Here is a 16,381-nt window from a genome sequence, read left to right as displayed (position 1 = left end):
ACTAAAAGGATTGGGTCTGCACTACAAATTTAGTAATTTGTAATTTATTGTAATTTAGTATAAAAAAAAAGTATAAGCAAAGTGTAATCAGGAATTTCTGAATAAAAACTCTGTTATGCACAAAATGGATCCTGGGATTGTTATAGTAATATAAGTATATATCATGATCAGATTATTACTCACATCACTTCTTACAGTATTATATTATATTACAGTATAACCAGTACATTATCGAAGCTGAGGTGTGAATTTGATCAATTTATTGTAAGAAAGCCAGGGCTCAATGTGACACCTTCACAATTTGTGCTAAGTAATTGACTAAGAGTGTCAGCCCTACTTAAATCTGTGTAAGTTTAATTACGAACACATATTTTACTACTAAACTTGACAGATTTTTATTATTATTAAAAAAAAAAAAAAAAGAAATTACGAAATTTGTTAAATTATTCTGGTAGAGAATAAAAAGCCCCATAAAAAGAAAATCTTGAATAAAGTACATGTACCCCTAAGATATATTCCACTAATGCAGTTTTGTCACCAAACACACTACTTTTTTCAACTAAAACAATAAATAAATCCTCTGCATAACCAGGTCGCATCACAAAACTTATACAAAATCTAATTCTTATTTTGGCGAAAACTGATGTATAAAATAAATAAACATTGGAGACATTGTTTTGTGCTGAAAATCTGTGAGATTTTATTTGCCCTGGGCCATGAGATACAACCACAAAGACACTGTGCAAAGAAAGCAAAAGATTAAGTCACACTTATGGAGAGTTGGCGAGCACATAATGACACAAACAAAAATGGTATATCTGCATGTACACAGTATATTGCCAAAAGAGTTTCATGCTACAAACAACATACAAAACAATAAAATGACGAGCGACACAAACACATCGATCAAAAAAAAGAAAAAAAAAAAAGTATAAATCAATACATTGTTTAAAATATACTGTTAAATTCAATGTCATTCAAATCAGATTTTTAAATCCATAATACTGTTTTCTTTGAAATATTTGTCAACCGTTTTCTGAAAACTGCAAAAAATCCAGCGGAGACTTGGTTCTCTACAATCTGTTTGCTGCAGCCGGACCAACGCGTGTTCAGACGCTTTAAAGAGCTACATTTACTGCTACAATACGATAAACGCTGGTTTCACTCAGCGAGACGAGGTGTTTTCCCTTGAATCTGTTGCTCTGAAGGCCACTTTCTCAAAATTAAAACAAAAAACCCAAACGCACCTTTTTACTGTACGCGTGAGGACATTATTACGAGTTCAAAAAGCTCCCGCCGAGTCGCCACAACTTGAAAAGAACAAGAGGAAAACGATACATGAAACACACGTTGTGGATCTATCTACATGATGCGCCACTTCTAAAATGTAAGGTTACATTGTTCTTAATAAAAAGGCAAATTAAAAAAAAGCATTCAGCGTTTTTATGGCCATTTGAATTCAACGTTTTTTGAAAACTGTCGGCTCATTGGCTCAAAGATACATTAATGTCAGATACACTATAATCCTGTTGTCTCACATTTGACCGTTTGCTAAGCCGTTAGCTGGCGATGCTACATCTGACAAGCTTTTGAATTTCAGAGCAATTTTTCTTTTTTTTTCCAAACAGGACTAAAATAATCAGTCGATCATCAGAAAAAACTATTCATTTTTTCACTTTCTCACAGTTTTTTTTTTTTGTAAATCTACAGTGACCATTACATTTTTGACTGTTGGTCGGACGAAAACTCTTGAAACCTTGACGGGCAACTTTCACTTTTTCACAATGAATTGATTAAAGGGACAACGAGGAGTTTGTATTTGGTTATATAAAAAAGTCTCAGATTAATGTGGATGAATCTACGCTACCCACACTTGTTAATGGGTCAATTTTCGATAAATATAGAGTTTTGTCTCTATCGTTATTTTGTTATTATAATTAATGGTGGAAATTCTGACAAACACTTTGCTTTCCAAAACTCCTCGTTGTCCCTTTAGCAAATAATTGATTGTTAAACGCTGTTAATCGCCATATTCGGGTTCTTTCTTTCAACAAGAACGTGCCACCACACTGTTTGCTGGTCACCATCAAATGGCAACTGTCATCTAACAAATCTAAGCAAGTAGTACCTCGGCTAACGTTACCTCCTTCACTCTAAAAAAAAACATAAAAGTCAGCATCCATGTTGTTGAGTGTAACCTTTTTGTTTCTTTGTTGTTGTTTTTTTGCTTAGCTGCCATTCGTCCATGTATTTTACAGTACGTTTCCAAACATCTACAGTAAAACCACTAACCAGAGTGTGCTTGGCAAACATTATTGTTACTGGTGTGTAACCTTCAGTCCAGGATCTGCCTCCACAATACAATCACAACTGGATAATATTATTGTTATATTTATTGACAATTTCTCATATTTACTGTATCAACAGTTTGTCAACCCTTACACTGCTGTTTTTATTTCTGTGTGGTGTTTTCAGCGAAATGTTATTTTGTTTTCATTTAATGGAAATACATCGAAATGACAAAGGAAATCTCTGACCTTTTAAAACAAAACCCTCAAACTTCAGTAGGCAGTTAATGTAACATTTACATTCTGCCGATCAAACGACTTTTCCCCGACACTGAAAACACTTAAATCCTCTGGTTTGAATATTGGACACTATATTGTCTATGTTTGCTTTGAAAAAACTGTTTTTCTGTTGATCGACTTATTGTCTGAGCTGGTAAACTAATTGATTTGATATGTTAAACTCTGCGGTTTTACGTAACAGCAGATTAACACAGTGACTGCTTTGCTCTGTGTTTTTTGGTTTTGTTAAGGCTAAGCTAAGCTACGATTATTAGACAATCTCTTATTGGCTTTAGCGAACGATCAATTTCTCTAAATTTCTCAACATTTGGCACTGCACGAGGTGAAACAATAAATCTAAACGTTAAAAACTTGATTGCCGTTTATTTATTCACCAGTGGCTCTCCAAGTTTACTTGGACGTCGGCGGCTACATATATAGCATATTCATATATATGTTTTTATTACACGTTTTTTTTAATTTGGATATTAAGATTTAATCTTCCAAAAGTGCAAGCAAGCAAGTACAAATTAAGCATAAGCGCTTGTGGCATGTCCAAATCTTTTTGTTTGTGTTTGTTTTTGTTTTTTTCTTTACTTTTTTCATACAGAATTTAAAATTTAGTTAAAGCACAGAGTTAAAAAATATACTACAAAATTGTTTTAAAAACAGGAATATACGCAGATTGGTATTGCTGTAGCTTATTGATTGTTAGTAATACATTTCCAAGCCAAGGGGGAAGAAGAGGGGGCGACGACACACAGGTACAGAGACAGAGAGACGAGATGAACGGAGATGAAAGAAGAAGCTAAATTTAAAAAGAAAGAAAATCTGAATATGCACATGAACGACAGTAATGGGAGATATTGTCCTTTTGTTTTGTTAAGTGCCATAAACAATATCCTCACTTCCTGGCATCCACTTCTCACTCGTCGTCGCTCTTGCTCTTGTCGGACAGATCCTGTGGAGAAAGAGATGAAGAGCATGAGGACAGATGGAGGTTCACAGGCAGCTGGGTGTGATGTAGTGTAGGTCATCGCCAGCTGGACATATAATACATCGCTGTGAGGAGAGACTAAGGTTTAAAGGTGAAGCCCTGCTCTTTACTTTTACGTCTCTACATCTCCCTGCTCAGAGGGAAAAACATCTTTGAGGAATTCAAGAGGCAAAGGTTCAGCTGGTAATCAGCAGCGATAAAGAGAAAGAGACAAACGAGAGGAGACAAAGGTTTCTGATGGACGGCTTAAGGAATCAGCCGCTGCATTAATATTCAGAGTTAACGTGGCTTTGGGCCGAGCCGTGGACCGGAGCTGTTTACATTAACCTCCAACAACCCGGCGGGTCGGAGTCACTGGAGGCTCGAGTAAAAACAGCACGACTGAGAATAGATCACGACATGTGATGAAGGGGGAAACTTTGTGATGCCTGTGTTTGATCCAAAACCTGCAGTTCCTCTAACGACCACTAGAGTCCGTCTGAATCAGTGTCCACAGACCGGTGGTTCCCAACATTTTTTTTGGGCACATTACCTAATTTGACATCACAAATCTGGCGATCACATGACTGCACATGAATCAAGATGCACCAGCTCAGATATTTTTATATGCTGCATTTTATTTGGATTGGATTTGGATTTATATTCAAGAAAGTGAAAGTATAGAATACAGTTGTTTAAAGGGACAACGAGGAGTTTCTCCATCGGCAGAATGAAAAATTCCGCGACAATAATAAAGTCTTATATTAATGTGGATGAATCTACGTTACCCACACTTGTTAATGGGCCCATTTTCGATAAATATATCGTTTTGTCTCTATCGTTATCTTGTTATTATTAGTGGTGGCGGAAATGCTGGTCGAGCCGACCAGCGTTTCTTTACTTTCGGTTTTGCGGCGAGTCATGAGAATAACGCGGCCGAATCGCCGTTTATGGTCGGAACAACGACGGTATGTGATCGTCTTCGAACCTCTGACTTTAATTCTTGATGAATGAAAACATGAGTCTGTCTTGCGCCGGTCAAAGAATTTCACGGTGCGCTGAGGCTCATAGATGTAGTGTGAAAACGCTTCGCTTTTCCAAAACTCCTCGTTGTCCCTTTAAGATTGTGTGTGGTGTTTTTAATCATAATTTTTAAAAGAATAATAAGTAGTTAAAAAGAAATCAGTATTTTTTTTTTTTTAATTATTAATTAGACATTTCATGCGACCCCATTTGAATTCCAGGCGACCCCATGTGGGGTCCCGACCCCAAGGTTGAAAAACACTGCCATAGACTCTCATGAACAGTGTCATCGCACATCGGACAGTTTGCTGATATCGTACAGGCCTAGTATGAACTACAACTTCCATCTTAACATAATTGTCCTCAGCCACTCCCTCTGTTCCCTGATTGGCTGGTAGATTCTCTGCAGGAGGAAAGCTGTGAAAGCATTTCAATCCCAGACAGAGAACTGAAGGGAAATGAAAATTAAGTGGAAGAAATGTAAGTGGGCGAAGCCAGGCTACAGCTGATTTCCCTCTTCAATACCCGCAAATACATCATTTTAGGTTCAAAAGAAAAGAAAAGAAGCTGTTTCAAGTGAAAAGAATGAGTGAAATCAGTGAAACAAATAGGATCCATTAAAGGAAAAGCCGGTGTTTGGATTCTACTTTCTTCTGTCTTTGAACATCATCACTCCAAACCACCAAGGTAAACCTTCACACTATGGGATGTATCATGAAGTGATGGAGCAACTGTGAACACTGGAATATGAATGTGCTGCAGAGCAAACACGTCTCTAATTCAACTTATAATAAAGTTATTATGAAGAATTTGGAACTGTGAGGTAATTTAGCTCCTGACCAATCCTGCTTCGTTACGTAGAAAACGACACAATGGCCTCACTTTCCCCCCAAACTCGTGCGATGTTGGAGGCCAGATAAATAATTCGTAAGAGAGAAAAAAACTTCCTCAAGTCTGTGTGGATGAGTCGATCAAGAAAACAACCTGAGCTGGCAGCGGGGACGAAGCTCACAGCGACGGATCGTCAAGGCGACCAGCTGCTCCTCGAACAAGGGCCGACACTTGTTGCTGCAGGTTTTATCAGCCCGTCTCGTCTCTGCTTGGTAAACTTGGTGTAAACAGTGACATTTATCAAGGAAATGAGTCAAGAGATGCTTCCAATTGTATTTTACGACCTGTGTCTAACACATGGTTCTATATTTATCACAGCGTCTTTGTGTTTTCATTCCGGCTTCAACGCTCGACCTTTTCACGTCGGCTTTAAAGAAACTACCGCACTTATAAAGAACCCTTTTAAAACTCGCCAATCAATGTAAGGATTTCTGCTCTGGGATGGGGAGACACACACACACGAGGTAAATGCCACCAGAGGAAAGTCAGGGTTATTATTACTGGAGGAGGGAGAGCGTGTGCCGACAGCGATGAACTCTGGAGTATATTTAATAACTCTATAAACAGCACGAGCATCAACTGCTGCAGATTTACGGCGTGGAGGTCGCCACAGGGGCCTCATCACCATCATCATTGCCGCTGTGTGTGTGTGTGTGGTAAACGTTACGTAACGACAGAAACATCTGAAGATGGAGCCCAGTTTCAGATTTATCTCCGTCACACCGAACATCCGATACCGACCGTACAAGATGCAACATGTTTCTGATGCACAGGAACACTTTGTAAATAGATTATAAGAACCTATGGATTTTTTTTTTGGAAATAACATATTTTAAAGGAAGATTAAAAATGTTTTTCTATAAAATCTTAATCCAAAAAAAAAAGCAGCTTCTCCTCTGGTCCCAGACTTCTCACCAACGACCTGACATTTTAAAGTGTTTGATATTTGTGCTTCATCTATATTTACCACAGCCTGAGCTGTTTCATGGGTACTGCTGCACCAACCAATAACAGGCTGCATCTGCATCTGCCAGTATTTTGGATCAAAAAGAAATTCAATGCATTTGCAGATGTATGTGAACATGGTGCATTATAAATGTATGGACAACGCATGTATTAACTGATACTGTAGATATGAAAGAAAGAAAAGAAAATGGTACAACAAGTTCTGTTTCCTGTTCTGAAATTAAAGGTTGGAATGATAAGTGAGCGTGTAGCAGTTCGGGAAATGATGGCCATCACAACATCGTCAACTTTTAGCAGATTTACTTATTTAAATATCTCAAACAGTTGCCCTATGGGATGAGGGGATATTACAGTATGTATGGTAACGCCTTGATCAGCGGCTGAAATCGAGCAAACACTTCCACAATGAGAGACTCAGGAGGAGCTGCTTCCTCAGGCCATCAGACTCTCCAGTGTGATTGTTAATGTTATCTATTCTATTTTTTATGATAATTTATTTTACTCTCATCTTTCCTATTTGCACAGTCTACGGGTCTACAAGCTGTATTATAACTGTGTATGTGATGAATAAAGTTCTGAAGACAAGTGACCAAAAACTTGAAAAAAATAAAATAAAATTACCATGCCACTGTCTCTTTTTCTCAGAATTAGACTTAATTTGTTAAAGCACGTCAAACAGATCCGCTTTTCTTCCTCCACATTCACAAACTGCTCAGTTTCAACATCCAGGTGTTTTTGTTTTTAGCTGCTTTAGAAAAATCCACATCTCCTCTGAGGTTTAAAAAAAAAACAGCTCGTCACTGACTCTGTGTCTCATGGTGGGAGATGATGATGAGTGTTGTTCCTCCTGAGAGTCACGTCTCACACTTCTCACTAACGAGCGAACACTGAGCTGACCGTGGCGTGAACAGACCGAGTCACATTATTGGAATAAACAACTGAGAAGTTTAAAACTGACGTCTCATAAGGGAATATATACGGTTTATAAACTTTGGACCCTTTCTTTTCTTTCTTTCTTCAAAGCAAAAAAAAAAAGTTCAAAATTCAAACATTTCCTCGTTAAAACTTCTGAAATATGATGATTTGTTGTTTTTCTTTCTAACATCTGAATATTTCTGGTTTTGGACATAAAACAAACAGTTTGAATTGATTATCTTGAACTCACAGTGAATGAATCTTTGACTCTTTGCTGGCGTTTTAAGGACAAAACAATCATCTGATGAGAAGAGCAAACTGTCTGGAGTTTAACCCGTCATGAAAACGTTAATTAGTTCCAGTTCTAATCTCCGTCGTAAACATTTTGTGCACATAAAACATTCACTAAATTAATTAATTTTTTAAATATTTAACACCCTGAACTGTTGACATCTGTTTGCTTATTCGTCTTCTTCCTCTTCTCTGCTTTTACAAACTTTATCTTTTATGCTGATATTGTACGACTGCTGTATTTCAGAGTTTTAAAGGGATAGTTCACCCAGTGTCTCAGTTCACTGCTCTTCCTAGTCAGTCCAAATCTCGCGAGATTTGCAACAGTGTCAATGCAAATCGCGCAAGATTTGGACGGACCAGGAAGCGTAGTGCTGGGAGCTTCCGCTACAAACAAGCTTAAAACATAGACTTATTTAATTTTTTTCGGAACAATTTCTCATGTTGGGGCTTCAATACAGGAGGGACATTAGAGACGAGCACTATGGAGGTATTTGGATGTTTTTTGGTGTGTCTTTTTGGACGAAGAAAAGTGAGCTCCGTTCGCAACCGTCATATGGACATGCAGTGCTGCACGGAGCCCCGCTGTAACTCAGAGAAGGCACGGAGGACTCTGAAACTTCTCCCAGCCCTTAGTCGACATGAGGGTGAGTAGATAATGAGTGACATTTGAATTTTGGGTGAACTATCCCTTTAAGTTTAGTTCACAACGACCGGGATGCTGAGACAATGTCAAGAAGACTCACACCTGGATTATTAAAATGTCACCTTCACTTCCCAGACTCTGTGTGTGTGTGAGCTCCCTGCAGTAATTACAGAGTGTGAGGTTTGTCACCGCAGCTTCAAATCCGATCAGCAGCTCCACAACGTGACAGGTGGCATCGCTCATATTGAATCTGCAGCTCAATAAAAAAACGCCCACTGAGCTTAAGGTGCAACATGATGATGTGGTCAGATCAAATGACCTGTACGATCTGTCACCGTGGAGATGGGAACATCCATGGTACGACTTTTATTTATCTAATTCCTTATTCCCAATCAGATGAATGGACCCTCGGGCTGTTTGAGCACAACAGAAGATGTAGCGATGCAGAAGCAGAAATAGAGTGATTTTCCATCCCATCATTCTCCTGTTTTTATCGGACTCGTCGGGTCACGACACTGTTTTCTAATTCAAGGAGAAACTCGACCCTTCACCTTCGGTTCACACAGGTTTGATTTTTTTCTCTCTCTCAGCGGCTCGATGATATTTATCTGACCACATCCTGAACCTCATGGTCTGACGTCTGACTCATCACATCCTTGTTTATCCACCGTGACAGAAAATATTAACCATTAGTGTGACCTTTAGACCCCTTTGAGACCCAAAATCTAATCGGCTCATCCATGGTTTATAACAAATTTGAAGGAATTCCCTTTAAAGAGGAACTAGGCAGGATTTATAGCTTGACTATGCTACATTTTTACCTTCATTAAACAGCTCTGGAGTCATTTTGATGGTTTAATAAATGGTTTAACTTGTTATGAGGGAGAATGGAGGCTCTCTACCTTCCCCCTGTGTGTCACTCATTGCTTCTCTTGGCTGAAAACCAACCTTGCAAGATCAGAGCCTCCGACCCGGTGTCCCAGCTCTCTTCTCTGCGGCACCGCCACACAAACGCCTTGTAACCCGTAATTTCTTATTTATGACGGATTAAACTACACAAATATACACGTCGTAACATCATATATGATATGTAACGTTATCCACTGCTACATGGATTGATTTCTCGCCGGCTTCGCTGTAAACAAATGCACATGGCCAAGAGGAGGGTTAGCAATACAGGGAAGAAGAGACCCGACTTAGACAGTTCCTCTTTAAAGGTAAAAAAAAAAAACATACTTACTTTTAACTTTTGACTCCATATTCATATTCAAAAATTATATATAAATTAAAGCACTCAACTAATACTTGTGTACTTTTCTGCCCCTTCAAAGGATCAATTGGAAAAAGGGCATTTCTGTTTAAAGACTAAAGAATAATTGACCTCCAAATATATGATCCTTAACATAATTTTTAGTTTAAATATGGTTTGTCTTCTTATTTTGAGTTCAACTCCACATGTTTCAGATGGTATTGCACCTATATATATTATATATAACTCACTGTATTTTTATATTCTTTACCAAATTATTTATTCTATCTCATGGTTTTGCTGGGCAAGTATCTGCACATTTGTCTGTGGCCTATTTTTGGCCACCTACAGTAGCGGTTGTGTATATTCATGTATTTTGTCTCTCTGATGTTTGCATCTTCATGTGTGTTGTCTTAGTTGTAGTATGTCTGTGTGTTTTTTGTTTGTATTGTATTGTTAGCACCCCTTTGAAAACAAGATGGTTTATCCTTATAAAATAAACTTTGATCAAGTTCCTGATGTGATTGACTGTGACTGATGATCGTCACTCACGTTATCGTCCTGGTCGTCGTCGCTGTCGTCGTCGCTGACGACCGGCTTGGCCTTTCCTCGGCTCTGCCTCTTCTTGCCTTTGTCGTGGCTCCGCCCCTCTTTACTCAGCTTGATCTTCACCCGCACAGACTTGGCTGCAAGAAAAACAGTGACGTTCACGTTAAGTCTTAATCATTGTTTTCGTATTACAGAATCACTCACTGCTCGGTTTCCACTCACATCTGGACTCAGACATACGATAAGATAAAATACAGTGGCTTCAGGAAGTAGTCAGACCCCTCCATCTTCATTTTAAAGTGATAAAACCGTCCATTAGTCTTCGCTCAATAACCCCTGATGCTTAAGGTAATTTATGTTTTTTTAAGACATGTTTGAAAAATGTATCTAAGATCTAAAATCAATTACGAAACTTTTCAGACGCCTAATTCAAAAGTTTGTCGAAGGCCTTTGGCCGCCTCTAAAAGCTGGATTTGTGGAGTCGATCCCGTCGCTCCTGGCTCTTCCTCCGCGGCTGCGACGGTCTGGAGGAGACGCTGTCGTCTTCAGCTCCAGCAGCTTTGACTCTGAGCTCGGAGGCTTGTTGTAAATCCACCGTCGTCGTCGTCGTCGTCTCACTCTCAGGTCGAATTGAGTTTTCAACCTTGAGTTTCCCTTCTCACCAGTGTCCCCTTGACACCTGTTGTCACTGGCGACCACAGAGCGAAGATGATTGATGGGTGAAAATGACAGTTTTATCCAGTTAAGAGTAAATCCACAGCACAATCATCTGAGTCCTGACTGAAGCCACTGTGTGACACTGAGCTCTGGGAACTGGATTAATCAGCTGCTTGTGAAAATAACCAGTAGGAGAGTAATCAATACTGAAAACAATCAGTTTCACTTCTAGGATCAGTAGTTGAAAAGTTGAGGCCCATCATTCATTATATTATATTATATTTCAAAATGTGCATGTGAGTAAACACTAGAGAGTAAGTACATTTCTTTGTTGTCTCGAAACGGGCAAATGTTGAGAGAGGGATTTCAGGAATAAAATAAACTGTCTCTACTAATTAGTTAAGTATTTTCTTCCCCAGTGCAGTTACTATCTAAGGGTCAGGGACAAATAAGAGTTGGCAAAGATGAGCAATTCAGAAATATCTTTTAAAAAATAGTTTTAAAGGGATAGTTCAACTTTTTGGCAAATTGGCCCATTGCCATAATCGCTATAGACATAGCAGTAGGTTTGTTACCTTTAATTGTCGTTGCAAGCTGTTTTTAGAACGGCGGAGCAGAGCCGCGAGCTGCTCATAGCTACGCTACGGAGGCTCATGGGATTTCTTAGTTTCCCTCATCAAACTCATCAAATACACAATCCAACAACTGCAAAACGCTCTGGTGGACAAGTTGTGACCTGCACATTCACCACGCTATGAGATAATAACAGAACGTTACCAGACAGAGTTGTTTTAGAGGGAAATTCATGCAAAACTGCTGATGTGCCTTTACCTCTAAAACAACTCTGGTAATGTCCTGTTATTATCTCATAGCGTAAAACCAAAAGCTATTTTCCTGAGCAGCACTCAACCTGGTTCACACCGTACTATTTAAATGAGATGTTGGGAGTGTGTGTCCTCTTACCCTCGGCCTCTGACTCGTCGTCCTCGTCTTCGTCCTCGTCCTCGTCGCTGTCGTCGTCGCTCACCTCGTCCTTGGCGATCTTCTGCCTGGCGCTCTTGAACACAGACTGAAGGACGATGGAGTCCTCGTAGATCTGAAGGGGAAAATACAAAATAAATAAACAAGAGCAGATGCTGTGAAAAGAAGTGGAGGAATCAACGAGAGAGAAAATCTGAAGCGTGAATGGATGGAGATGGATTCAAGATGGTGGATAAAGGACAAATACAAGTCAGTGAGCCTCAATAACCTCAATAACCTTCACCTGTTTGGTTCCTCGACTCCTATGGATTATAATTCTCAGTTTTAATCAACCAATTGGTTGTTGATTCTATCAAATACCAGAAAATGGTGAGAAATGATACGAATATTGATCCGTGTGGATTCAATTTACTCTGACTTAGAGAAGCAGCAGATTTCCACATTAGAGAAGCAGACGGTGTGTGTTGTGAGTTCTTCACATCACGTCTGTCTTCGCTGCAGCTCTGAGCGGCCGCCAATCATCACATTCTGCTTTTTATATGTTACGGCTGATGCTCAACAGTCACGCCACTCAGGGAACAAAGGTTATGCAAATACGCTCGACTGAAGTGTTGCCTGAGGAGCTCAGCGGGAGCACGGACCGCCAACACACACACACACACATCTGAAAAAGGCTGTGATGGTGCATTAGGGGCATTTTAGGTTTAAAAAATCTGAATTTTCAAGTTTAAAATCACAAATTTGTGAAATAAAACTTTTAAAAATGTGTCTGTTTTTTTCTTTTCTAGTTTGTTTTTTAAATCAATGAAGGAAACACGTCTCTACACTTCCCAAGGTTGGAAGAGCAAAGGCATCATATGAGTTTGAGAGTGAAAAACAAGCCACAGCTGTATTACAGGGTATATACGGGAATCTTGAAGTTAATTTTAATACCTTTTTAAGACTTTTTCAAGACCTTCTCAATATTTTTCAATACCTCACTGCCACTTCAAGCTGTAACCATTTACATCAGTGACACTTTTAACTTAACAGTTTTAGCTTGTGATAAAGACTATAGACCACTATGATACATAACATAATTCAAAATAGGCTAGGAAAATAAATGGCAAAGTTTATCAAAAAACAAAACAAAAAAACATTGCTCCACTCAAAAAACAAAAACAACAATCTTCTTTTCTTTTTTATGTACCAGTTCATCTTTGTTCTTTAATAAAATGAATAAATTCACACACTTTTACAATGTTTTTTAGGACTCAAACTCTTGGACAGCTAATTCAGAAAAAATACCTTGAAAATGTAAGACTTTGTAAAGTTGTGAAAAGACTTTTTAATACTTTTTCAGGGTCTTAATTTTCCCAAAATTGATTTATCACCTTTTAATACTTTTCAAGACCCCGCGGATACCCTGTGTAAAAACCTTGCAAAGTGTAGTTTTGTTTTCTACCTTCACAGAAAATAAACGTAACTTGTCCTCTTTTTCCACCTTTGTAATTTTTTTTCTTGCAAATTTGTTACTTTGTGTGAAGATTTTCTCATGAATTTTAAACTTTCAGCTCTTTCTTTTTTTTTTTTTTTACTACTACAACATGCCGTCATATGAGGTCTTTGTTGCAGCTTCCACCCACTGAGAGAGTCTTTGAACCTCTGACTGCTTTAGAAAACAATATAAAAATCTGCTCTTTCCTCCACTTCACCCTCACATAGATATTTAAAAACCCTTTAGACTATAAAGGATGTGTTTTTGTTTGATGTGTCAATATTCTTTTTCAAACCCCAGCGAAAATGCGACCTAAATTTTCAGCTTTCACCTGGCGTATAAAAACGCATCAACCAATCATGTAGCGTGAAAAGGAAGTATGTCACACAACACCATGACAACAATGTGAACAACCCGTGTCTCTCACCACCTTGTCTCGTTTGACAAAGGGACCCAAACTTTACAAAGACAAGGAAATGAAGGACGATGTCTGGTGAAGCTCGGCTGTCAGGACAGTGATCAGACAGTGATTAGATATTGATCAGGTATTGATCAGACAGTGAGCTGCTGTGTTGGATTCATACGAGTAGTTGTGTTAAACGGATTTAAGTCACGACGTGGAGGAGAAGAAGAACCACTCGATGCAGAGAGAAACTGTAGTTGGTAACACTTTACAATAAGGGTCCCTTAATTAATGTTAGTTAGTAAATTATTAAGCATTAATATATAAACTAATATGTTAATTAATTCTGAGTAATGCATACATAATGATAACTAATTACATTATTCAACTTTTATTATTACTTAAAGCAGAAGTAAGCGATATTTTTGTGTTAATATAAGTCTTAAATAGTTATATCTTCCGACAGCAATCACTTACATAGAGTGTTTGGACCGAAACACGGGTCTGTCAGTCACTCTGCTCTGCTCTGAGCCGAGGAGAAAACTTTTCTCGTATCCTACAAGTTTTATCCAATGAGGAGAGAGAACGGCATGAAGGGCTGTGTGTGCAGCCAAGGGATGCGCGTCAATGTGGTGACGTAGGGACGAGGGCCAATAGATCCATGACGAGGGCGGGGGCTGTTAACTCCATCGGCTGACAAGAAGTTATGGTGCGTTCAGGGCAGCCCGTAACTCGTGTTTTTCCGACCTGTGAAGTCGTACCAGTTCGATCTGGTACGAGTTCACAGGTCGGAAGTTATGAGTGGCCGTTATAGTGACTTTCACAGGTAAAACAGGTCGGAAAAACACGAGTTGTGGGTTGCCTGGAACGCTACAAAGTCGTAAGTCGTGACTTGAAGCTGTAATTTACGGTTTCAAAAGCCTGCCTGGAACGCAGCATTAGCCAAAACGACCGGATCGCTTACTTCTGCTTTAAGCTCCGTTCGCAACCGTCATATGAACATGCAGTGCTGCACAGAGCCCCGCTGTAACTCAGAGAAGGCACGGAGGACTCTGAAACTTCTCCCAGCTCTTAGTCGACATAAGGGTTAGTAGATAATGAGTGAAATTTGAATTTTGGGTGAACTATCCCTTTAATTAACGTTAGTTAGTACATTATTAAGCATTAATATATAAACTCATGTGTTAATCAATGCTGAGTAATGCATACATAATGACAACTAATTACATTATTCAACTTTTATTATTACTTAAAGGGACAACGAGGAGTTTCTATTCGGTTATAAAAAAGTCTCACGTTAATGTGGATGAATCTATCTACGCTACCCACACTTGTTAATGGGCCCATTTTCGATAAATATATCGTTCTGTCTCTATCGTTATTTTGTCATTATTAGTGGTGGCGGAAACGCTGGTCGAGCCGACCAGCGTTTCCTTCGTGGCGAGTCCCTGAGGGAAGGCAGTGATGAACTGATCCACTTCTGGAGCTCAGAGGTCAGAGGTCAAGGTCACTGTGACCTCATGTTCTTGTTAATGAGACATTTACCCCAGGGGGGGGTGCGTGTGAAAGAGAATCTTATTAAAATTAATGGTCAAAAGATCAAAGGTCAGCGTGACCCCACTAAACCCTGTCTGACAAATCTATAAACTAATTATGACACAGTTTAACACTAATGTCTGAGGGGATGAACTGATGAGGTGGTAACATTTCCTGAGGACAAATGGAGAACCAGGCTACTCTTCAGTGTCTGTATGAAACATCTGTACTCAGCTAGAATACCTAGTTGTAAACTGAATCGGTACAAAAACTCATTAATTCTCGTCTCCATTAAGTTACTGAATGGAAATAAACAGCACTTCATTTTTCCCTTTCTTACACCTTGAGCAGCACTTTGATTATCGACTTATATTGTTGTACGCTGCAAAAACTCAAAATCTTTCCAAGAATATTTGTCTTATTGCTTGTCAAAATGTCTCATTTCTAGTCAAAACTAAACTCTTTTCACCTAAAAATGAACTTGTTTTTAGATCATTTTCATTTGTTTCAAACTAATTTTCACTTGAAATAAGTAGAAAAATCTGCCAGTGAAAGCAAGAGTTTTGCGCTTGTAATAAGAAAGAAAAACTTGCTCCACTATCAGATTTTTCTACTTATTCCAAGTGAAAATATGCTTGAAATAAGTAAAAAGTGTCTTAAAACAAGCTACTTTTTAAATGTGATGAGTCTTATTATAAGTATAATGAGATTTGTTTTGACTAGAAATGACTTTTTGACTAGAAATAAGACAAATATTCAGTTTTTGCAGTGTATATTCTGATTCGATTTTCATTGTAACTCCATTTGGATCACGAGTTGGTATATTGAGATTCTTACTGATATGTTTTATGTATTGTGATGTATTTTAATTGTGATGGATGTGTGCAATGCAGCGGCCTGGCATCCTAGACAAGTTTCCCTTCACGTGACAGTGGAAAGTAAACCTTTACCTTTACCTTTTTACAGCTGCAGAAACATCTGGGTTTCTTTAGTGCTCCTTAATTATTGACACAGAGCTGAACTGTTTCTGGAGGTTGGGGGGGATTGGAAACCTGCGGGCGTCTGCTTCTCCATCACACACATGAAAAATGAAGGATTCAATCAGATAAAAGTTAAAATCCCCACTGTTCTTGGGGGTTTCTGACCTGCGATCCCTCCAGGTTGAAGGTCTGGGCGTTGTGACAGAGCAGCATCACGTCCTTCTCCAGGTCGCCCACGCTCCGGTATTTATGACTCCTCACACGCTCCTGTGGG

The 16,381-nt window shown here is 38.9% G+C and overlaps 1 protein-coding gene across 4 annotated transcripts in view; it reads right to left on the bottom strand.

The window, feature by feature from the left end:
* Positions 1-2,184: 2,184 nt before the first annotated feature.
* smarca2 (SWI/SNF related BAF chromatin remodeling complex subunit ATPase 2) overlaps positions 2,185-16,381 on the bottom strand; it is an 85,232-nt gene continuing 71,035 nt past the window's right edge. For all 4 annotated transcript variants that reach the window (XM_083979908.1, XM_083979909.1, XM_083979910.1 and 1 more), the window contains 4 exons: positions 16,273-16,374; positions 11,694-11,826; positions 10,077-10,210; positions 2,185-3,528 (listed from right to left, as the gene is read on the bottom strand). In XM_083979908.1, coding sequence (XP_083836034.1) covers positions 3,493-3,528; positions 10,077-10,210; positions 11,694-11,826; positions 16,273-16,374 — 405 coding nt within the window. In that variant the 3' untranslated portion in view covers positions 2,185-3,492. The remainder of the gene's footprint in view (positions 3,529-10,076; positions 10,211-11,693; positions 11,827-16,272; positions 16,375-16,381) is intronic.

This window comes from Trachurus trachurus (assembly GCF_905171665.1).
Source record: "Trachurus trachurus genome assembly, chromosome: 9".
NCBI classification, from domain to species: domain Eukaryota; kingdom Metazoa; phylum Chordata; class Actinopteri; order Carangiformes; family Carangidae; genus Trachurus; species Trachurus trachurus.
This window is presented reverse-complemented; position numbering and strand designations above follow the sequence as displayed.